At 34.2% G+C, this 25,130-nt stretch overlaps 1 protein-coding gene, 1 long non-coding RNA gene and 1 pseudogene across 2 annotated transcripts; 1 reads left to right on the plus strand and 2 right to left on the minus strand.

Annotated features, from left to right (window-relative positions):
* Nucleotides 1–7,302: 7,302 nt before the first annotated feature.
* Nucleotides 7,303–11,207, minus strand: LOC119641793 (oxysterol-binding protein 1). Its single transcript, XM_038040643.1, has 2 exons — nt 8,858–11,207; nt 7,303–8,225 (listed from the first exon to the last, which is right to left on the minus strand). The coding sequence occupies exons 1-2, from the start codon at nt 10,592–10,594 to the stop codon at nt 7,476–7,478; spliced, it is 2,487 nt and encodes an 828-aa protein (XP_037896571.1). The 5' UTR covers nt 10,595–11,207; the 3' UTR covers nt 7,303–7,475.
* A 1,817-nt stretch (nt 11,208–13,024) lies between these two features.
* On the plus strand, nt 13,025–20,843 carry LOC119641794 (annotated as a pseudogene).
* LOC119641796 lies at nt 13,333–14,788 on the minus strand. The gene is made up of 4 exons (XR_005247888.1): nt 14,171–14,788; nt 13,809–14,104; nt 13,618–13,745; nt 13,333–13,555 (listed from the first exon to the last, which is right to left on the minus strand). It is a non-coding gene; the product is annotated as an uncharacterized LOC119641796 (long non-coding RNA).
* Nucleotides 20,844–25,130: the final 4,287 nt, after the last annotated feature.

The raw sequence follows: 25,130 nt of genomic DNA on the forward strand, positions 1-25,130 counted from the left end.
ACAAGTCGATGTCGAACGCACAAAAAATGTTGCTTCAGTATTTATGTTTAAAATTGTGTTTTTCTAATAAACAAGCTGGTGTAGGTTTTATTTATAGCATAGAAATTTGAAATCGATTTTGTTTTTCTGGGGTAGATTTCATTCCTTCTTCAGATTACGGATCCGTTTACGTACTAACTGACTTTAATTAACGAAACATACAATTACATAGATGGCTCGATTATGTTCTTTATATGCATTTATTTGGCTTACATATCTTTATTCGTAGTGTGGGAAATAGTTTATGTAATGTTTTAAAAATGTGCGTAAAAAAATAGTTTTATCACTTCATTTTATCATTTTTAACATATTTCTACTTATTTATATATTCTATTGTTATTAAATAAATTGATGGTCATTTAACTTGTTGCTGTTTATTTACTTGGGGTTTTTAGTATAAAATATTTACTTAATTCAGAGTGTGTCGGTGCTAATGTTAACAGGCGCTTTTATTCTTTCTGTTGCCGTTGTTATTTATATTTATTTTTACAAACAATTGCATTAAAACGTTTTTCTAACCTTCCACATAAATACATTTAATACGAATCGGTTTTTTATCTGTTGTAATGGTTTCGTTCAAATTTCAAATCATTTAATTGTTCTTCTGTTGCCGTTTGCTTGTTTGTCTCTCGCTGTGTAAACTGTATAAGCTATGTTATCTGACGCAAATGTCATGTCCATAAGCATCGACTCTACATAATTTGTTTAAAAAAAAAAAACGAAAAAAAATTATTTTATACTGTATGCGATTAGAGATTTGTGTAGACGAGAAAGAAAAACCGGCGTGATGATTCGCGACCCGACTGATCAGTTCTTTCCTTCGATATCATTTTCCGCGTATCGTCCGTACCGAGTTCTGCAAGAAATTCTATAAAAATGTTCAGGAGATACTACAGTAGCTGACGTGGGAAAATAGGGCCGTTCGTCCGTTCCTATCTGCATTCTATTTGCTTTTATTGTCTTGACAACTATGAATTATTCTGCAATTTCGGTAAGACAATTGTTTTATCGGATGCCTTATCCAGAATATCACCTGAGGAGTCACCATTGTACGCGCGGTCATTAGCGACGAATTTCTGCGAAAGTTCGTCTGATAAACTAGTGTACAGTGTAGAAGCTCCCATTAATTCTTTCAATGGTCACACGTTCTTAAATAGAGATATAGTCTTGCCATACCATATCTTCAAAATACCATCGCCATATGGTTATTGAAGTAGATTTCTCCAAGCAAAAATTAAATGCGTTTCTAAAATGCTACATTAATCTATCTATTATAAATTTTTTTAAAACTGAAAAGAATATTATGGTTAAAATTCTGCAAGTGTTTTCTTCAGATATCAGTAAGTATAGGGTAGTGTTCACTGAAATGCAAATTGAAGATGTGACACAGAGCCAAGAACAAGAGGATATAATAATAAAATTCAAAATATAGCGCACAGAAATTGCAAGGAAAGGAGAGTACAAATCTCAGAAAAATATTTTTTTCCCCTATAAAATAAAAAAAAAAATTAAAAGCTGTGTACTTTGTAAAACGAGCAATGTGATCATCCTGCAAAGCACGAAATCCACGATCCTCCTATCCCGCAGTATCCAAGACAATTGGTCCACTTGGACATTGCTTTAATGAGAAAAGACTTAGTTCAAATGGCTACAGAGATGTTGTCAAAATATGCCACTGCAAAATCAATTCGATCCAGAGAATCAGAACATATAAGACAGCCATTAGGGGTATCTTTAAATCAGAATCCATAAACTTTATGATCGAAAATGAGTTTGGAATTACAATCGTCCGAAGACCATAGTACAAAATTGTTCATGTGAACAAGTGGAGCGATTTCACTCCACACCACAGAAAATTATGCGCTGCCTCTAAAACGAACCCACATAGTGATCGTTCCGACAATTATTTGTAGCAAATTTGGACCATCTCGGTCTATTTTTTGGATATTATCCCAATAAAATTGATCCTTTGTAGAGCAGAAAGTTTTAATATGTGGTGATGAAAATTAACGGATAAAAGTAATTTTCATACAAAAATCAGAATCGTGTTAGGGTATTTAACGATCGGTCTTGCCCGGCTATATCGTTTTCACTTGTTTTCACATTGAATTTTGTTTACTCAACTCAGTAAATCATCTGTTATTGATTTGCAGAATAAAAAAAAATTTACAGGGGATTGGGGCAAGCCAGTCGTTAAGTAAAAGTCATTACTTCTTCTGCGAAGTTTGTCATTTTTTCGATTCGAAGGAATTGGTGTTGCTTTGGTCAGGGCCTGCCTAAGCGGCTGCGACAGGCGTCCTTAACTTCGGTAGTCAAATGTTTTGCTTGAATAAAGGATTCTACCACATCTTAAATTAAGTTCCATTTTATTAGTGAGCCCATCGGACAAAAAATAGATCGAATAATGGGGACTATGAAAAAGCATAACAGCTAGTAATTAATAATCTAATGAAAAATTTCAAACTAAATCACAGGCATTGTCGGTGAACAGATGGTCTTCTGTAGAAATACCCCTTAATTCTTCACTTGCGATGTGTAGCCCAAGTGTATGCTGAAAGATTTTCTTACGGCCGTTGTGTGGAAGGAAGAGAATGTATTCTGTCTGGCGTTTGCAATCCTTCGAATTTGCGATACCGATTCACTGGTAGCAATAACATATAAATATAAAATCTAAGTTCTTAAACGCTGCGTTAACAAATTGTTAGAATGTCTGCGAAGAATTCCTTAACCCAAAAGGCATTCTAGTGAACGCAAATATACCGAAAGACGTTGTTATAACTGTCTTATAAATTCCACCATCGAAGTCTGATGATACGCCGTGACCAAGTCTAACTTTGAGAAAATGCGATTGTTCCTTAAGTTCCAGCTAATGTCGTTAATGTCATTAACATGCCAAGGCCCTAGAAGCAGACGCGTCATTATCGACAAGATATATTGTTGATTTGTTAAAAGGTACGGCTTTCAGTGTTTTAATTTGTATTAATATTCCAAGTCATTTCTTTATACAAATACTTATTAAATAAATAAATATTTACAAATCAGCTGTCGTCAAAATAGTTGCGGATCGTCAGGTTGTAAAAAATCAAAACTAGATATACAGCGCTAAGACACATTTGAAGTTTTTCCCAACAACCTATATATCTATTACCATCTAAAGTCATAAAAACTTAGGAAAATTTCTATACGCACCATATTAACTTTATTTCAAATAAATTCGCTTACAATGTTTTTTCGAAGCAGACAGTAATCTTGGCGAACTCGCTCTTTAGAAGCAGCTACCATGAATTATTTTTTATGCAATCTAAAATCTTTCTCACTTCTACTTCAGGTTTTCTTGCTCAAAAATGCGTTATTGCTCGCTGCAATAAAGGTAAGACCAATATTCAAGTCAAAGCAGAAATATTTTTTTTCTAAATTGCAAGCACTATGACAGTCACATTTGACAAATGTCAAATTTCGCATTATATGTATGATTAGGTCTTCATATGCGCTTCGTTTTACACGACACAAAAAATTTTTTTCCGATTTTGACTGTGTTTGATTTTTCGCTGAGAAATGAAATTGTCTTAAATCTTGTTGGCGATATGAAACGAAATAAGGTCCGGAAACAACCGATCAATCAAGCTAATATTGTGTCTGAAGTGAGGCTAGACCGCCGCAAAGTCAAGGTGATGTTAACCATTAACCAGTTTTATCCATGATCGTTTTGTTCTGCACTATGAATTCCTTTCGCCGGGCCAAATTATTAATAGCTTCTACTATTTGACTTTGAAGACGTTGATGTGAAATAATAAATAGATTTAAAAAATATATATATAACTTGGTCTTACTTTTGGGACGCAGGTGAATTGTTATTACTATTATTATATATCTCGGTTACAGCAGTCCATAAATTTTAAATCTCAACTGGAAATAATTAAAAATAACAAGTAATTATTATATAGATATCAAGTTAAAGTTTTCAGAAAATCATTATGAATATGTTTTTTGTTTTGAATAAATAAATATCTAAACAGTATATATGTATACATATATATATTTCTATAGATGTTACATTAGAGTAGTCTTTAGACAAATCTAAGTCTAGTAGAAATACTCTAAAAGTACCCGCCCACAGAAAGCATAAATGTTTCGTTCTGATAAACGTTTTATAAAAGCCATTTTTAAGTTTTCTGTACACCACTCCTGATTAGTTTGATTTTCAATCATAGAATGAGGTTTGTTTTTTGTTAAAGATATGCCTAAAGTTTAATAGGTGTACAACGAAAGCTTTTTTTGCACGGTCTTCTTTACACGATTTTGAAATAACAACGCTCACTAATAAGAACAAATACATTTTTACACGTATTCTTCATTTTAGAGTGAAACCCGAGCAAATTTTGAAATATTGCTTTGACCCTTGACGTGGAACATATCTTAAGTTTTGTGTGGTTGATTATCCAGACTTATATAAAAAACAGTTGCCAACGACAGATTTTATAACACCAAACCAAGAGAGTCTGTTAATAACGAACAAAATTCTTCATTTGCATCGAACCCGGGCATTGCGGTAGACATATAAAACATATCCGCTTATGAGGGCATTTCTCATCTTCCGTGTAGCTTACAACACGAGGATTCGCATAATAATCCGTGGAAGATGTAATGAAAAATGAAAAATAATTCGTTGAAGCATGTTTTCTTGGATGTTCTTTCAGTGACTACATGAAATGTCACGACTTGGTTGTTTCATACTGTGATGACGAGTGGTTTTTCCCTTGGTTAGCTCCCGCATACTCGAAATCCTCAGGTTTACGTCCCAAGGATCTATAGACTGTATTTTGAGAACTTGTTTGTGGTGAGATTGGTTCGCTGCTGGAACTGTCATCATAGCCCTTATGCTCTGACAGTTTAATGCGGTTTTGCAACCTTGCAATATAATTCTTACCACTTAATTTGGCCGTTGCCTCTTCACGCAAACAAGCTGTTTCATATTTATATGGTATATTATCTGTATACTGGAAGTTTTTAGATTCGTGATCACTTGCTTCGGTTTCAGTGGAGCTTTGAGTTTCCTCATTTGCTATTTTATCGCCAGTAGTTTCCGGATGAATATGGCTTAGACATTATCTTTTAGATATTTATTATTACTATACAATATAAATTTACAATATTTCCAATATTTCAACAACAGCAAACGAAATAACGGAGAATGTTCACATTAAGCTGCTGTCAAATAAGTTGCACTCGTAATTTGCTGCTCTGCTAACTCTTATAAAACAATGAATTACAAAAATTGACGCAAAGTTGAATGATATGTGTAATAAAAAAAATACATTGCTTTTCTGCTCGGTACTTACCTAATGCGAAGTTAAAAAAGAAAAAATCAAATTCAGTCAACTGAGAGTAATTTAAAAGAGCAAATATTCAGCAGATATTATCTTGTTCTAATCTCTGACTGCGGCTCTTAACAAAAGCAAAAAAAGGCGGGGCAATTTGTATTATAAGGAATAGCAGTCCGCTTTTGTTGTGCAACGAGTAAATTGCTTCGAATTTTTTGTTATTTAAATTGTGCTAATGAGCTTTCTAATGATGAATGTGATAAAACTTGGAATTGTAATAAAGTGAATCACACAGAATCAATCCATCTGCACGAGCAAGAAAAAACACAGTCCTTTGCAACTAAATTTTCTAAATGAAATAAACACGGAGGGCTCCAACAAATCTGAGAATATACAAGAAAGTAGACGAAAACGTCTCATACCAAATCGATACCATAAGCACATGCCAAGTAACCATTTATAATTTTTTATATCATAGCGATATTTCACAAATTAATAATTGCTTTAATCTTGAAGTATATGTACAGTATGAATGGAGAAGATACCTTTATTTAATTTACTTTTCATATTTTCAGCATGTCAGTCTACACCTGTTTTCGTTGCCATTGGTGGCCACTGAACATGTCTACGCGATGCATAGGTTTAAAAAGCTATAATAAAGAAAATTATAAATGGTTCTAAAACAATTTCAAAATACTAATATCTATTTAAAAGGACTATAGATTCAGACTACAATTTTCGAACATAATTAGTTTCTTCAGATTAGCTTCAAAAACAGACAAATCTTCCCCAAAAAATGTAGATTATTAGAATTGCGAAGAATAGCGCACCATAACAATTTAAAGTGTCTTTGTGATCCGACATCCGATAATAATGTTTTACATTTTAAGACATTTGAATACATAAAGAATAAAATTTTTTGTAGTACCGTTGAAATTTGACCACTTCGTTTTCTCTCTCTTCCAATATAAAATGTATCAACATTCATCAGTTTTCAATACACGAGATTAATGTAGAAAAAGTGGGAACGTTTAAGATTCTTCAATGCAATAGTGAAAATCTAGACTTGTCTTTCCTAATTCGCGGATGGGTAACATCTAAAAATTATATTATTTTGTTTGGAACAGCTTACGCATTAAAAATAATAAACCATAATAATTTTCACGAGCTAATAAGAAGTAAATAAATAAACAAAAACGATAAGCAAGTAAAACACTTTGTCAAGAGCAAAAAAGAGTCAAACTAGCCCAAAATTTCAACCAATCGCTGTCTCTTGAACATTTTTGCATAGTGAAAAGCTATTTTATATTTTGAATTTTTAGAGTTAGAAGATGGGAAGCAGTTGATATTTATGCAGTTCATAATTATTCGTTTACATGTTGTATCTTCAAATGCAGCAATCTCACAACGATATTTAATAAAGAATTTTTTTCATTTTCACTATCAGATAAATCAAAACATATATTTTTTCATCCTGTTGCTTGTGCATCATTTTAAAAACAGTCTAAAAAGTATAGCTCTTGAAACAATTAAGTTATGTATACTTCATTTTTATTGTTGCATTTTATTAGTTGCTCTTTCTTTGTTTGTGGCTGCCTACGTGAGTTGATACTTTTTTTAATATGCGTTGTTATTCGATTATTCGGATTTATATTTTATTCAATTATTTTCATAAGTAATAATTTTAGTGTTTTTTATACATAAATGACTTTGTTTCTTACACAAGTGGTATTAAGAAAATTTATATTATTTGTAAGATTTCCTTTGTAGAGTTAATCACTAATTACTTTTGATGATAATCGAGTCTGAAGTGAAAGTTCATTTGAGTGCATATTTATTTAATATAATCTAACATCATCCTTTCCGTGGCTGCTGTTGTTGTGTTTGTCATTGTGTAGTTAGAATCTGGGGATATCGATTGAAATAACTATAACATCCTTAATCCCAATTTTTTAATGCATATTTTATTTTTGTTTCTTAATTATAAACTACAAGATCTGCAACTATTATGTTGTTTTTCGTCTTTCTGTAGTAAATTTTTCTCTTTTTTATTATGTTCCACTTTTGGTTTGAAAATAAGCTTGTAATAGTTGCACCGAAAAACAATGACAATGTTTAAAATATATCTGGGCATTTGGACCAATCTTGCCTTTTCTTATGCTCCCAATAGTTGCCTGTATGGATATGAACAATGTTGTCGGTACCTTCTTCTCTCTGTTGGGAAAACCACACTGGTTGGTAAGGTGGAAAAGGTTCCCCCCTACTGGCCGCAGCTTCAGCTTCTTCCTCCCGTTGTTTTCTTTTCTCACGTTGTTTTTCTTCTAAGCGTAGCTTTTCATGATTACTCTCGTCCCATTTACCTACTTCCATTAACCGTTGATCAGGCCTATGTCTGGAATCGGTTGGTGCCACCCCCTCTTCCATCTCGTTGAGTTGAGCAGCCAGCACTGAGAAGTTGTAATATTTTTCGCTGTCTGACGGAGGCATACGCCTTTCCCATATATTCTTGTATAGCCCCGTCTCGTATTCTGGACTGTCCGGAGGCCCAGAAGTCGAACGAACCTTAGCTATTTCAATTTGGCTGTCCCAGGTCCCACGAATTACCCATTTCACTTTATTGTTACGATCTATGACCACCCCTTTAACACGTCTTTGTGTTTCACGTGAAAAATATGAATATGGTATATACTTCAGAACGCATTTGATGCCAGAGGACGAATTTAAACCCACTATTTCAGTATCACCATGCTGATCCACCCACAATTTACCAACTATTATATTATTTACAGTAGTGGTTACTTTATGCCATGTATATTTATGATTTGTCTTCGGAAATAGTACATAAGCTGCACCGAGCGGTATGATCTGCGTTATTTTTGTTTTTTGCAAAGAAGATGAAGAGAAAAGCTAAGATTAGTTATTATAAAAATGTATGTAAGAATACATAATATATGCAGAGATTTAAATTAGAAATACTCCTTAGAAATTAAATCCGAATTTCTTGATACTTTGTTTAGCCAATACAGCTTTTTTTACTGATTTTGGAAGGTCACTAAGAATAAGTTTCACTCCAAATTGTCACAAAATATAACCATCTATTTTCTATGTATACATGAATACAAATTTAAACTTAACTAAGTTAGTAAACTCAATTCAGCAAACAAAAGCATTGTCACCAGTTCAAAAATTTGTTGCCTTGGTTTCAAAAAGGATAACAACAACTATATTTTCGGGGCGCGCTGAAGGAAAATCATTTCTTCTAATTTCCATAACAACTATTGCAAAATGCACATCTTTTTAAAAGAATACTACGCTGGTTAAGCGTTTGTGCGTCAAAGTTGAGCACGTAAAGATCACTTCACCAGTGAAATCTATTTGATTGTTTCAATGCCAATTTTGCAAACAACACAAATTGGCCTCCCACCGGAATCTTGGACTTATTTTTATAAACAACTATTGAACTGTATGAAACATTTATAAATGAACGAAATATATACCTGTAAATATTTGCCTCGGAATTTACTAGTCATTGTGAATTCTTGCCAGGATACCCAATTGCGTCCTTCGCAACAAGTCGCTGCCATAGGAGGGTGGTGTGAAACTTGCTCCGCTATACATCTCCAGCCAAGGTCATCGGTTCGATCACATTCAAAGGTTTCTCCTAAGAGCGGATTGAACGGCTTCCCAGTTCGGGTAGTGGTAGTAGAATATGCAGAGATCGAAAAAGCAGCGACATAAGCGAGTTGTTCGCACTCGTCGATGCATTCAGCAGCTTGGTCAAGCAATTCGGCGTATTCGTAGTCTTCTGTGAGACGTTGCAACATTGAAAGGGGTTCATTAAAATTCACCGGCATTGGGATTTTTGACAGTTCTTTGCCAATGCAATTTTTCATGATCGACCACAAATTAAGAGGATAATTCGGTTTATCAGGCACTCTAGTACGCCTCTTGCGAATCGCCTGCCTGGAATTGGATGCACCACTTATTTCTCCACCACCAGGCCTCCGCGGATCACCTGTTCCGCCAGCACCAGCACCACTGTTCAGCGATATTTCTGAATTCTGAGAAGATCTCAAGTTTCCGACCGCACCTGCATTATTACCTGCTGAATTATCTTCATTATCTGCCGCGTTTCCGTGTCCGGACCCTTTGGGGGAATTTGGATCCGGAGAATCCACGTATCCTTTATCATCAAGCCCGTAAGACTTTCGCATCTTATGCGCATTATCATCTATTTCTGAAGAAAAACTACTCGTACTGCTACTACTAGTCTGTGTCTGCTGCTGTTTTGTATCGCTCATTTTAAGAATAAATGCACCGTCGTCATGATCATCGGCAGGACGTTGGTAAATCACTTTGTCGTCTTCTGCATCGAAAAATTCAATTTCATCATCTGACACTACGGCGCCACAATCAATTTCCAAAACTTGTTGCGTATTCATCGCCAATTTATTTTGTTGCACCCGATGTGCCGCCTGTTCTAATTGTGTGTGCTGCTTAGCTAATTGTTCCACGATTTCTTCAAGGCGCTCCCTATTTTCTCGCTCATGTTGAAGTGCTTTAGACCACTTATGACCCTGAGACTCAGCTGAGCGTAAGTAGTCATTACACGCGTTAATCATCGCATTCGAAGTAATTCGAAAGAGAGTAGCTCGTTCGTTTACAATTTTTATGCGACCGACAATAGTGTCTTCGTCGGAAGACATTATATTCATTGATTTCAACTCAGCAAGTGCGCCCTGGAGAGCGACACCATGTTTCGTAATTAAATCATAACAGGTGCGTAAGCTTTCTAGACGTTCGGTTAGATCTCGAACAACAGCGGTTATTTCCTGGCTAGGAACAACGTGGAGGGTTTCTTTCTCTTCTTCCTCTTCACTTTCCATAGCTCGAATAGCTTTCACTTTGGCCAACTCCAACGCGGTAACCCATGATTGTCGTTCTACTTCGTTCGCAGTCTTAATGTGAAATGTTTGCGTTCCGCCGTTAGAGACAACAAAAGTGCATGAATCAACAGTGTGAATAAGTGCACCGTGCAGAGAAATTGTGCCTCGACAAGTATGATTCATTTCGGCTTGATTGCGATAATAACTGAGAACACCCTTTGATAATACAAACCACCTTTTTTGATAACCCTTCAAATAATTCGTCCACTTTAAAAGCCAACCTTTCATCTCCGGGTCATTGTCGTTTTCTTCGGGTGCCACCACTTTTACTACGAGCACATCTGTCATTATCACACCCTCACCACTTATACTTACAAAGGATTCGTCGTCTTTCTCCTTATTTTTACCTTCGACACAATTTTTCTTACGCTTGCAGACTCAAAATACAGAATTTTTTGGTGCAAATTTATCACAAAAATTTAAGCAAAAGAAAGTGAAAAAAGGATAAAACGATTAGAACATACAGTGTGGCCACGTATATCGTCTTCAGTTACTAATCAGCAAATCAGAAAGAATCGTACTTTATATTTTCCTGGTCACTTTTATTCATTACACTCTTCAACCCTTTTTGTTTTGATTACGGGATAAATGTTTCGTTCAAATGCTTTACACAAGTTTTCCAAAAACATCAATATAAAAGTTTTCCTACCTTATTTCTTTTTCTTGAAAAGCACATTGCAAAAAAAAAATTATTTTTATTCGTGATAACGCAAAAACGCACAGTTTTGCGGCACTAAAATTTTGACAAAAAAATCTTCTTATTGTTTTGTTCTGAATCACATGGAAAAACGAAACAATACTTTTATTTTTGAGTAAACAACAGGTTTTTGATAATAAAATAAATTACTACAAATTTTCTGAACTTTTTGCAAAAATTGCTTATTCATATTCCACTTTTTTCCTATCCACAACAACTCTAGCTAAAAGTAAAAAAGAACCCCAACTATAAGAAAAATAATAGATGATCATTGAAACGAAAAAGGTACCAATTTGTATAGTCTTGCCATATTTAAAACTTTATTTTGCGGACTTATTAATTCCCATCTGAGTATTACTGGTGTTGTCAATGCAACATTAACAGCAGGGTAATCGCATTTTGATAGTTGACTTTCGTTCGCCACGACAGTTGACAAATAAACATTTTCTTGCGATCGCTTAAAACTTTCGTCGCATTTCCGTTACTATTATTAATGGGTAAAGAAAAAGACAGAGAGAAGAATCAAATGTTTGTTTATATTAACGTGTGGCTGTCAAACTCCTAAACGTAACAGTTGGTTCTTCTCTTTAATAAATTAATAAACGAATCAACTATTGATAAAGTAATGAATCCCTTTTAGCCGAACAGTTGAACAAGTCGCGAGCCATTAAAGAGATTCGCAACTTTGCTGAGAAGGAAATAAGCGCTTCTTAATGAAAGAAGCGACACCTACTTGTATAAACAAATCTCGCTAGTGCATTTTTTAAGTTGACAATGCTGACAATTGTATTATTTTTTAAAATAATAGTTACCCCTTTTTGTGATTGCATGGGTTTAGTTCAACGCCGCAATGATGATTAGAATTCTCCTGACAAATTATATATATTGACTACCTAAATTCCGACTGGCATATTTTAAGGTTTACAAACGGAAAATCTAATGATGATTACGATGAAAATGACGATTCAATCTTTTGTGCCATTTTTCCAAGGCTGAAACACAAATATATTTTCGTGCAATTAGAAAAATTTTTAAGCTTTGCTTAAGCCTCTATTATTTTAATTAGCTACTCATGTGGAAATAATCGGCATATATGCATAATAAGTGCACATTAAAACATAGCAAATATAATGTATTAGTATCATTGCCATTATTTAACAAAGTAGAATTATATAGTATAAATAATATGTTTTATAAGTCGCTGCCATAAAACAAAGAAGCAATATGCGGATAATATTTCAAAATTTTTTTTAAAATGCAAGATAGATATTTAAAGATATTTTAATTACAAGCATTAACAAAATCGAGCGTATAAATAAAGACTTGATGAAAATTCTACAGTAGCTAACAAAGAACAAAATTCATTACGCAAAAGAAAAAAGTGTACCGAGTACCAAGCCGAGCTTTGCTTTCATTGCAGTGCATGTACAGGTTCGTATCGTGGGTTTATCCCGGATGTCTAAAATAAATTGCTATTATTTTTATTTCATGATGGCAAGCTTTATGAATAAATTATTTATATGAATAAAGGAAACGTACGCGAATATTGAAATTAACTTGCCACTTCCCGCCTGAGTGGCCGAGTAGGCAAGAGTCTCGACTAGCAATTCAATGGTCGTTGGTTCAAATCTCAAGTGCGGTAGAGTTTTTAATAAAGCCGAAAGCCTTAAATGCTAGTGCTTTAAGACTTAAGTCTTAGAATTTATTCTCTGGCTAAATTTATAATAAAAAAAATTAAAAAAAACTTGCCACTATTCCATTTAAGCTTTGCTTCCTTTTTTGGTTGATGAAAAGAGCTTCATCTTGGGGGGCATTTGAAAATAAATGTGAATCTTGTGTACGCACCGAATCACTTCAAAAAATGTTGGGTCATGATGGTCGGGGAGATTTTCATAATGGTTGCAAGGAATTTTATCATGTTTGCATTTATTGAAGGCAACTCTGTGCTGTCGCCATTCTCAACAAAAGGAATTTATTTAATAAACGATGCAAAGGGAAAAACTAATAATGACATTTAGCCGTTTTTGTGAAAAGTGAACTCAATGAAATTCAATCAGCTTCAACAAAGCTATTTCGCTAGTGCCCAATGTCTTTTTTTTAGTCTAAGAATTTATTTCATTAGTCTAAAATTATAATAATAATAATAATATTTCGCAGGTAGACAAAGAAGTTGTAAGAAGTGAATAATTGCGAAAAAGAATTTAAAGAAAGGAATTAAAAAGCACAATTTCTGTTGTTGTAGCAGAAAAAGAAACTTTGCACGTAATGGATTTGGGGGTATTAATGCCAATGCAAAGGAGCGATTCTATGGGAAATTTGGTATTCTTGGTGGTAAGTAGTATTTCTTGTGCTTTCCTTGTTCTTGGGACATGTACAATCAACTGTAATTGAAATGTTAGAAATAGTGCCCTGTGCACTGCTTAAGTAAACCCCACAATTCCAAAGCAACAGGTAAATGGATCACCGGAAACTTATATGTGCCATCACTCGAACCAATTTTTCGTAAACCGCATTCAAAAGCTTCTTCAGACATAGAAGACTTTTGCAGAAATCTACGTGCAATGTGTATATTTTAATTTACATCGCCGACGAAAGTATAAAATCATTTACTTACATATTTTCGGTTAACGTAAGAGGATTTGAAGCATAAAGCCATTCTACGTAACACAACATTCCTTTTTCCTTAATCTCTCTGTCCCTCTACTGCAAAGTAACGTAATATGAGCAAAAGATGCAATCCGCCTGACGTGCATACAGGATTATTGTAATTATCAGTTATTGTCACAAAAATGTAAAATTACTTACGACATAGCATGCCATATTTCTAGTAAAATCAAGTTTTTGCGTCGGCATTTGTGCTCTATCGGATTCATTTCGGAGAAAGTTTAGTTTCCTTTATTTCTATAATTTCCGGTTTCCCGAAAGTATCCTCTGCGCTGTGTTTACGGAGTGGTCATTATTAACCAAAAGTACACGTGTTCAATTAAAGTAAGGCGAATGGAGAAATCCCGCGGAGCACTTCTCTATCTCATAACAATTCTATGTCGTAAAGCGATCCTCTTCCATTAAAAGGGTTAAAGCAATATGTTGAAGAATTTCGCCTAATATTTACATATTGATTAGCACAAAGTGAATATTTGTTAAGAAATTTATAACATATTACTTACCTTTCACATATTCAAACTCTTGGGGTCAACAATATTTTTTTTTGTTTTGGCTTTGTTGTTTTTTTTTAAATCTTGGTTCTGGCTTTCCTGTTTGTAAGTGAAACAATTTTTTTTGAAATTATTTTGCCTCCAATTTACAGCTATTTTCTCTTATAAATGCAACCCTGAACAACAGATGATAACGAAAAATTGAACGAGTGTATTTATCAGTCCTTCTGCTTAGTTAAGATTAAAATCGAAAAGATAAACCAACCGAAAACGTAGGCGAATTTTTGGATATGTGATTACACGTGAGTTGCCAATTCCCACTAGAAGTCGTAAAAGGTCGGAAAAGTTGAAGTCTGAAAGTCGAAAAAGTTGAAGTCTGATCACGAAAATAGGAAAAACGCTTTCTTGCGTGTTGTGCGAACAAAATTCTTTGCTTACAACCAGCTTCACCACAACAAAAGTCTTAAATTAAATTAAATTTAAATAAGTAAATCTATTCCTTGTTTATTTTTTTATTTTATTCCACATTTTCCCAATCAACACTCGAAACAACACGACATACTTTAGCAAACAGCAACAGAACATTTTTTTCTGACGGGTATTTTCTGTGAATAAAAAGGGTGGAAAAAATAAAACTTCGTATTTCGTGGTTTCTTCGTGGTTTCTTTTTCAAGTGGAAAATTATACTTCCATGTTAAATTACAACCTCGTACTTCTCGTATTCTCGTACTTCTCAAACTTTTCTTTTCGTTTTTTACTTTTGACATTTGGTAAACGTTCCCGAGATAGAATACATAACAGCTAATATAAAATCAACTTGTCTCCATATGGAGACAAAGTCTGATCAGTTTATTGCAAATGTAAACGACTTTGAAGGTTATTATATGAATAATATTGATAAAGAACAATTTCCTCATCTGCTGGTCCAACTTAATTTGATAACCACATTGTTCACAAGACCTCTGACTTGGGTGCCAATAGCTTTCCAAATCCCGTAATTAGATTATGACTACACTACATAGTGTATTCTTTGTATTTGTGAACCTGTGAAAATGTTGATGGCAAACGCATGAATACCTCTTCTGGTCTTGTTTTTTAACGAATATCCTAACGGTTTTAAGATTAATGGCTTAAAAGAACTCTTAGTAAGGCTAGAACCAGATTATTGTTCATCTTTGCTCTCCGCGCTAATAATTTCACTAGAAGTAATGATTTTAAACAGAAAAACCTTCTAACTTACATTTCAAGATTTTTACGGAAGGACTTCGTATTATCCGCAATGTCGCTATTGAATACGTTGTAAATGAGATTATTAAAGCAGAGATTTCCGATTTACTTATAAAGCCTGGCATTAGGCGTTAAAGAAGAAATACTGACACCAATGATGAATTTGTTTCAACTAATATAACAATTTATTTCAAAGAAAAATCTTCCAGAAGTCCATTAAGATAAATTTTTGTAACCTCCCTGTTGACTACTTCATTCCCACCTTAAAATAATGTTTTAAGTGTGGTAGATATGGCCATGTTTCTAAGTTTTGTAAGGCTAAGGTGAGCCGGTGCCTTAACTGTGACAAGTCTCCTGAGTGTACCGATAATTAAAATGATTAACCCTCTGTTATGTGGTTCGAATGAATACAACATTCTGAACAAGTCTTGTCCGAAAACAGTACGCGAAATAGCTACTAATACGATTATGGCTATTACAAACTTATCTTAAAAATAAGTGAAAGAAATATATCCTTATAATTACTTCAAGTATCTAGACGCCAATTCCTACGATGAGAACTTTCCTCCATTGGTGAAACTGTCCACCGTTTTTGGCACGAATGATAATGGGAATGTTAATAAAATTGTAATAAAAAAAAAAACATAATCCGGTCGTTAAAAGGAAATCTTTTGTTTCGAAGCCTGCTCCCAGTTCACCCCCAAACCGTCTGTAACAGGATCCCAACGATCAGTGATTTCTAACTATTATTTGCCTTCTTCGAAATTGGAAAAATATTCTGATTAAACAATATAACCGTCGGATGATTCCTCAGAATTTTATTAATGAATTTGAAAAAAAAAAATTCTTACATTGTGCTAATTCTCGCTACGATCAACCAGCTAGTGCTTCGAGGAAATTGTGTGGGATGGCCTTTTAAGCTAAAAGGATTTCTTTCTCACACTACAATATACAGAATGCTCAGCGTAACTTACCATTTTTGGATTTTTGCTTGAACTCGGTGATTTTTCTATCCTAAGTAAAGTTTTTTTTGAAACATGACAAGTTTTTTGAAGTTAAAACTGGCAATTGTACTTCACCAAATGCCGTGATGACAACTATGGTAGTATACCAGTTAAGAAAGATGAATCGAGTTTTTTCATAGCATCATCCTACTTCCCACCCAGTGTTGATATACAATTACGTAGCCGACAATAACCAATAAAATCTAATCATCTAAGCAAATTTGAGGGCGATTGTCGCCAAAGCGATCACTGAGTTTCGTCAAATCTGGCGGCAATAAAATTGCTTGGTGTAAGAACGAATTTGCATTAATATTGAGAATAAATAACTTTTTATTCTTCTAAGTAACTTCTGTTTTATCAAAAATTTCCCTTTTATAGTTGCACTTGTAGAAAAGCAGTTGTAAAAGAAAAACATAAACAGCTGTTAGCAAATGTATTATTAGTTCAAAAACTTAAAGAACTTGAAGCGTGTCCGAAATTAAATTTGTGAATTGTAGAGAAAAAGAAACAAAATTTGGCAAAAGTAAGTACAAATTTTCCTAAATATCCAGCTAAATTAAGAAATGTTAACCGATCTATAAATTTTCAGCATAATGTAACCTTACTTTCTTTTATGCTCGTTAATTGAAAACTGCAATAATGACAACCCCGTTGCACAAGAAAGGATCAGTATGAGACGGGCGAGAAAACCTTTGCCTTAAAATCGTTATGTAAATTATTTCTAAAACTGTTTCTAATATTTACAAACACGTATTATATATATTGATATATATTGCTGTATGTAGATTTATGAAGAAGTTCCGCGTTTCCGAAGTGGAGGTAAGCGCAGTGTTTTGACACAAACGCAATAAGCTAGTATCACGCCGTTCAATTTTGTACGGTCTATTTAAACGAGAAAATGGGGTTTGTATCCTAACGCATAAGTCGACCAAACGCTTCGTCAGGTCGACCCTGATGTGTGTGATTGATGTGTTTCTTTCAGCACTTGGAACTGAAAGAAACGCTAAGATAACAAAAAAACAAAATGATCAATGTTTGAGCAAAGATAAAGTTTTATTTGAAAAACGTGATTTATAAATCACAATTTATATAAACTAATGCAGAATTATTCTGCAATGAATAAATATTATAAAATGATGCAATTGCATTTTCGCGTTCGTTTACTCCAGAAATATGAACAGCTTGAAGTGTGTTACAAAAATGCAACATAAGTAAATTAATGTAAACAACCACGACACACTTCAAGGTCTGGATTATGTAATTTGCGATATCTTTGTCTATGGGCAGTTATGCTAAAACAGAAACATGAATATGCAAATGCAAGTGCATGAATAATGCTATGTTAATGAGTGCAGACTCAACCAAATATGAATGTGCAAAGCAAGAGCAAAGAGTAAAAGTATATATTTAAATTAAATCGAATACAAGTTGAATGAAATATGTATAGTTAAACTAAACAAATACAAATAAAATAAAGTATATATTTAAACTAAACACAAAATATGCCAGCTAAACAGTAAATATGCCAGCGTTGCACGTTGACTTGGCTGGCCTGTAGTGATCGTAACGTAGTGTTGCACAAAGGAAGTTATCAACAGTTCTATCAGAGGTGTTACAAGATTAGGAAACATAGGGCAGAGGGGTTCAATGGACCGTAAGCGCGAGCACAAAGGTGTGGTTCTACCAGAAATTTGGTATTCCAGGCGGTAAGTGAAATTTTTGTTTTACAACAAGAGATTGCTACTCTAATGCTTCTGTTACATTTTATATACAGTGATTGGATGTGTTGATGGAACGCATATATGCTTTTTAAAGCCAGCGGAAACTTGAGCAATTTTCGTTAATCGGGAAGGAAACCACAGCCTAAACCTTTCACTTGATTGGTTGCTAATGAGTTAAGTGACCTTATCGAAGTTATTCTAAACTTATCTCCAGCATTATTTAAGGTGACAATCTTATGATGTTAAACTTTTTTTCATATGTCACGTGTTTAGGAAAAGCATTAGGTTTTATGAATTCACTGCTGGATGATATTACGGCAATTAAAAATGATTTTGAACGCTTCGTTGCAAGAAATCACTGAACAATGGTGTGACGGGGCAGGCATTCTTATAAGACCGGTGAGGTGCGCCATTTAATTCGAGCATTATCTCAAGGCACTGATCGACGGGCTAGTGCTTTAGCTTAAGTTAATATATTAGATAACATATTTATATAAATACATTGAACATATTTCCCAATATTTGCTTTCTTTGCTCTTACACTGTACAGTATCTTTCTTGGTTATTCATGCTTTTCAATTTCAATGAGTGTTAGATTCGACGCAATTTTGCTCTTATTGTTATTTGGAAAGCATTCGGAGTAAGAAATTAAAAACGTGTGTGCAACGAGTAGTTATATTAGTATTGTTACGAATTTGTATTTTTTTTGCAATAGATGTAATCTGCAGATTGATGGTAGCTAGGTAACAAGTATGAAATTTGTGTACGCTATTAGCAGAATTTTTTACCTTACACCACTTGTGGTATAAACATTTGTATGGAGTTTGTGCGGATGTATGCAGCACCGAATGAGGTAGACTCATCTTTTATTGGTTGCTAGTGTTCAACTGTCTTTCGGGTAGTCTGAGAATTTATTTCATTAGTTTAAAACAATGAAAAATACATTATTTTCTACTGTCGACAAGCACGGACAGTGGAAAAATGAGTTTGAATCGATCGTTATACCAAAAGGTTGGTCTATCTGAGGTCCTTCGTGTGTTATGTCCTTATACCGCACGTGGTGTGGGGTATAAAAGTTATGATAATCATAATAACATCTTATTCGTTGTATATGGAATATGGTAATTGTCGAATAACCCTTGAATCAACTTAGCTTCTTTTCGAGTTGGCTTAATATGAGGAGAAAAATTTACCACCGTTTTTTTAGACAAACTCGTAGTAATGAATTCAAGAGAATATCTGTACCTCATATGTAAATGTACTTGCTAAATGTCGCTGTTCATGAGCCTATAGCTCGCGCCGTGGCCTTGGCCCAACTTATGCACATTGCCATTGAGCATATACATCGCGAAGAGGCCTTAGTATTGTGTAAAGAAGGCAAAGCAACGGCATTAATTGATAGCGGTGACAACACTTATGGCGGCAAATATGTTATCAATCCTAGCGGTGGTCTTATTTCCAAAGGTCATCCTTTAGATGCCACTGGTTTGGCTCAATGCGCCGAACTATGCGGGCAATTAAGAGGACAGGCAGGCAAACGACAAGTTAAAAACTGCACATTGGCTTTACAACATAATTTGGGTTTGGGTGGAGCTGTCGTAGTGACGCTCTATCGTCTGGGTTTTCTGGCTTCGGCTAACATTAAATTTAATTTGCCCTCCGCAGCTTCCGCTACTGGAGAAAGGTACCTTTATTAAAGCTTTTGGAACAGGCCATGGTGGAAGACCAAGAGAATCTTATTGAGAAAGTGAGAGCGGTTTACGGTTTTAAGGTCGTCAATGGTACAAACGGCCAAACTGGTTACATCGGAAGTTTTTGTGCGCAGGTTGGTATTCAAAATAGCCTAAATCGATCGAAGGGCACTACCTAAACTGAGAACACTTCCGTTTTCCAGAAGAAATAGCAAATTTGGTTTTTTATCGGTACTCGTAAACCATATCAGATAAATATATACAAATCTGAACACACGTTCTATTAGCGATGCTGTGGTATCTTTATAAAAATGGGAAAAATTGACCGTGGCTACCTTACATTACGGTATATCAAAATTTAATTTTTTTTTTAATACTTTTATAACGCGCAGAAATAAGCTTCTGAAACCGTATAAAATATACGAAGTCTTGGCTAGTTTCAAATTTGAAATTAATGTAAATATCTCCGCCAGTTCTATTCATCTGTTTGTCTGCATAACTGTATAGTATCTGCGTTAAGCCTTCTTCCGTTAGCCAAAATGAAAATACCGATTATAATGTCGCCAACGATTTTCGAAGTGATGAATACTTTCGAAGGACACGCCTGCTCGCCTAGCAGAAACTTTTATTATGAAAATAGAAGAGATCAGCCGTACCGCTTATAGAGCCTGAAAATTTAGCTTGTTACTTGTTTTGTCTTTCTTAGTATGATGATGATGGAGACAAACATTCGGTTACGAACGAATACAATTTTCTTCCCTGTCGTTTTTTAATATATATTTATATTTATTAGTAACAAAGTGCATTTCAATCAATACCAGTATCATATAATCGAACATTACAGGGATCATAAATTTCAACACAAACGTAAACATTTAAAAAGCTTAAAACACCATGATTCAATTGATCACCAACCAAGACGAATGAGGCCTTTCATTATAGAGTGCTCACGTGTTTAAATATACTTTACATTTTGATAAAAGGACTCACTCCAAAACGATCGGGTCATAGTTCTCGTTACATTGTTTCACAATCTTCGGATAGGTTAGTTGTTACCATAATTTGTTCTGCGGTAATTAATATCAAGTAGACGGAAATGCCTGGGCACTCGCTATGGGACATTTAAGTATATTTTGGGTATCAGTGCTCAGATTCAGATATGCCATCCAGAACCTTATGAAGAGAAGTTAAATTTAGCATAAATTTCAAAATGGGCGACTTTAGATGCGCTAAACTATTCCTTTCCGGATGTTATGATTACAGAGCAAACACCGCAAACGAAATAGTAGGAACTGTGGAAATGTGTTTTTGCACAAACTCAATTTGTTTGCGGTAATTAGGAGTATGGGTAGAGTGTCATTATATATTCATATATGAAGTAACAACCCATTATACAATCACAAACGCCAGTGGCGAACGCCTGCGCACCTACGAACAGTTCAATATCATTCCTTTATATTTTCGCAGCCGCATCTCCTTTAAGGTCTCGTGCCTACTTCCTGTTTTTTGTGTTTTTCTTCTTTTTTTTTACACAGACGAAATGTAAAATTCCAGCAACATGTTTTCATTATTAATAATCAAAACCGTGTTCCATATGTTTTTCTCTCTGCGTTCAACGCTTTGAACGCAAGCATAAACGAACACATGAAAAAATCCAACACCTTTTTGGCTAAAAATTACTTCAAAAAGCTATGAATATATAAATTATGATAAGGTGACATTATATTCTCTCGCAAAATCTGTAAAAGGGTATGTAAGTGCATACAGAGAATATTTTTGTTGTAAATTCAGCTGCGATTGATTCGCATTCCAAAATGTTCTAATAAAGCATTCATATGTATGCAAGCATGAAAAATGATGCAATTCCATTATGAGAAAAAACTTGTATAATTCTCATGTTAGAGGACATCTCTCATACAATAATAGGAGTTCCTGATTGTATTTACTTATCGTCGTATTCGGGGTCTTGTATTAAAGTTGCAATAGGCACGATAAAATTCTACGACTGATTTCGATTTACCTATAAATTCATTGATATTTCGCCAGCGTATATAGCCTTTATCAATAAGTTCCTGAACAGATTTTTTAGGATGGTGCCTTTAGAGAATAAGCGTATATGTTTGTTTGCATTTTTCAATAATTTTGCATGTATTTGTATTATTTACGATGCCTTTAAAGAATAAGCGTATAAAGTTGTCGTAGAGCAATATTGACCTTTGCTTATTTTATATTTGTGGATCATTTTTTTTAGCTTTAAAGCAAGTTGCCTTGAGCTTGAAAGCATTTTAATGAAGCCCTGATCCCCTGTATGCCTTATACCCTTGAAACAAAAGGTAAATTCATCCAATTGAAAAAGTACTTGAAAAATTTTAATGAACAAATTATTTGCAATAAAAAAGAAAAGAATGTAAAATAGAAATTAACCGAATTTTATTAAAAAAGAAAGCATACGTAGCCTTAAACGGAACCGATCCCGGCTCATAATTCACAACATACAAAATTTAAAAGTCAGGCAAAATCTTTTTCAGATTTTATTTTGCTTTTTTTTTTGTAAGAAAATCAATGCATAAATTTTTGCGTCTATGCGAAGACTTGAAAGTAGTGCAAAGAATACAAGCTGAAGAATTTGTTAAGTTAAGAAAGTATGCGCTGCCCATGTGCGTTGCTTTAGGTCCGTCATTACATTATGACAGGGTTTTAATGTATAAATTGTTGCGAATTCTGCGTGCTATCATCACTGAGATGGGTGTTGATAATCAAAACGTGCCAACTCCCCGTACAGAGGCAAAAAGCCTATATAACGAACTAATGACCACAATCGTTTTTATCGTAGCATCCCAATATTAGATAAGTGTGCGTAAGGTCTTGATTATGAATAGCGAAACTTCAAAATATGTTTCCATCCGCTGTAAAGGTAGAAAAGTGAATATTTCAGAAGCAGATTTATTCAAATAAGTCCTTAGGGCATTACTAAAGAGTAAACTTACAGTTTGCCCGCTTTTCGCCTCACATATTGAAATTTCGCTATTGCTATCCAAGATTGCTTTGAAGATTTTACTAAAGCAGGAGTTGAAAATATAAGAGATTTCATTTGATGGGAGCAAACCAAAGAACCATCATCATTTCGTAGTAAACGATAAGTGCCGTCTAAAATGCAAATTAAGCAGAACTTTTCATCGACTTTCAACGGAAAAGAGAATATGCCTTTAGAATCAATTTTTAAACTCCATTTTGACGTAACATTCTGCAAGTGATAAGTAATGGAAATTTATCCTTCATGCCTATATGCATACTTTACTATCTTTAAAAAAACTGCCAAAGGTTTAAAATCTTGAGCATAACTAGCCACCACGAGTATATCGGATATTTGCAAAGGTTTCGCTTTAATAGTGCCGCCAACATTTGTAGGCCGTTTGATACTGCCTTGTCGGAAATCGAAGGCATATAAGAAAACGGACAAAACCTTCCGGGGGACCTACTACGTAGAAATACGCCTACAAGAGATATTCGTAAAGACTATTAAACTTCAATTGACATAGGAGCTTAAATATTTCAACGAATCAACAACGGGCCCAGTTAATTTGTCATACATTTGAATTTGTAGCAAAATCTACAGAGGTAAATCGACAGAAATCAAATCTTTACAAATGGGTGCGGATAAATTTACGTAATCAAACAAAGAGCCGGGAGCACAGCGACTTAATTTGCTGATTTGACGACCCAACGGTTTGACATTCTGTTTGCTGAAGCACTTTACAATGACCTTAATATGTTTTTTGAGCATTTTCACGGCGACGTATTAGCTGAGGATGCAGCAAATAGGTGTCATTCTTCCAGCGGGCGTACAAACCATAACTGAGAGTTACGAAAAACATTTACATCAAGAAATTTTTTTTGTAATATTCTCTCTCACCGGTAAAGATAAGGGAAATATTTTAAAACCGTCCAGATTTCTTCAGCTATGGAACCATTACAATGCAGATATGATAAGGCTGGTAATATGGCAAAACGTTTGCTGCTTAAATTTTACATCACGCCACCGGTCTGTCAAGTGACACTATCACAACTAATACTCTATACGATTACGTAAAACTCATTGGTATCGAAAGATCGTTACTCTGTCTTATTAATATTTACGAATTCTAAAGTTCGCTTCAAAGCGATCAAATACTTTTTAATTGAATAGATACTTAGCGGAATTCCACAATCGAGGTGTAGCGTATAAATCAAAAAATAATAGAGAATAATATAGAATTAATATTTCGCTACTTACATAATTAAAAAAAGAAAATTTTTGCCTTTTTTCCACAAAGAAGTTTTATTGTGTAATTAGAAATCAATAAATAGGACATTAAACTGCAAGTCTCATTTAATCTAGCGTTGTTCACCGGTCTGCATAATGGATTTAGATGTGAAGAAAGAAAGGTTATGAATTCATTTAATTTGCAAACTTATTTAAATACTTATGAATTGTTTTTTGATAAAAAATTAAATCGATGGAATATATTCACGCACGTAAGCGAATAGAATTTAAATCTATAAAGGATATAAGTGAATAGAGAATGCTTTAAAACGTGTGGTCGAACGTATCTTTATGCAAGTTAATGTTAGAAGTCACGCTTCAAAAGGTGGTATATATTTCTTTAGGTAGAAGAAAATAAGTGCATTTATCGCAGTAAAACGTTGAAGTCCGTTCAAAACTTTGTAGTTGTATGAGTGCCTGATGTTTCGATGATTTTTCCTTGTTTATTCCTATTTTAGTTTTTCTGTGGCTAATCCTTATGCCTGTAAATATTTTATTGAAAATTTTATTACTTTATTATTCTTTGAACACAAAATATATTTGGTTTTTTTTTTTTTGTATTGCAAACCATGTGCAACGGTGGATCGTTGGGATGAGGATGAAAACCAGTTTCATGACATTCAGCAATAAAATTCAGACCATATGTTGGTGTAAGTAAATAGAAACCATTATTGCCGCATACAAAAAATGAATAAAGCCTTGTAAGATATTTGAAAATTACATTTGATATTTTGGTGCACAAACTATGCACTGCGTATGAAAATCCACCGAAGATAGAAATGCTGTTTTACTCGGATGTGTGTGTAAATTATTTGAAAAATTTGACACAATTCGTCTCTTTAAATATATATGTAACGTTTTCTACTTACATGTATCTAACCTAAAGTAACTAAGTTTTTTTGATCTTGTACATCAAATATTTCCTGTTCACTCATCGTGGTGCACGAATCAGCATTCCCTTGTTGCTTCGGTATTATGACATGTGTAATATACAGATGATATTGAAATAAACGACCGGTTAATATA

Source organism: Glossina fuscipes, unplaced genomic scaffold (genome assembly GCF_014805625.2).
Source record: "Glossina fuscipes isolate IAEA_lab_2018 unplaced genomic scaffold, Yale_Gfus_2 177, whole genome shotgun sequence".
Classification (NCBI taxonomy): Eukaryota; Metazoa; Arthropoda; class Insecta; order Diptera; family Glossinidae; genus Glossina; species Glossina fuscipes.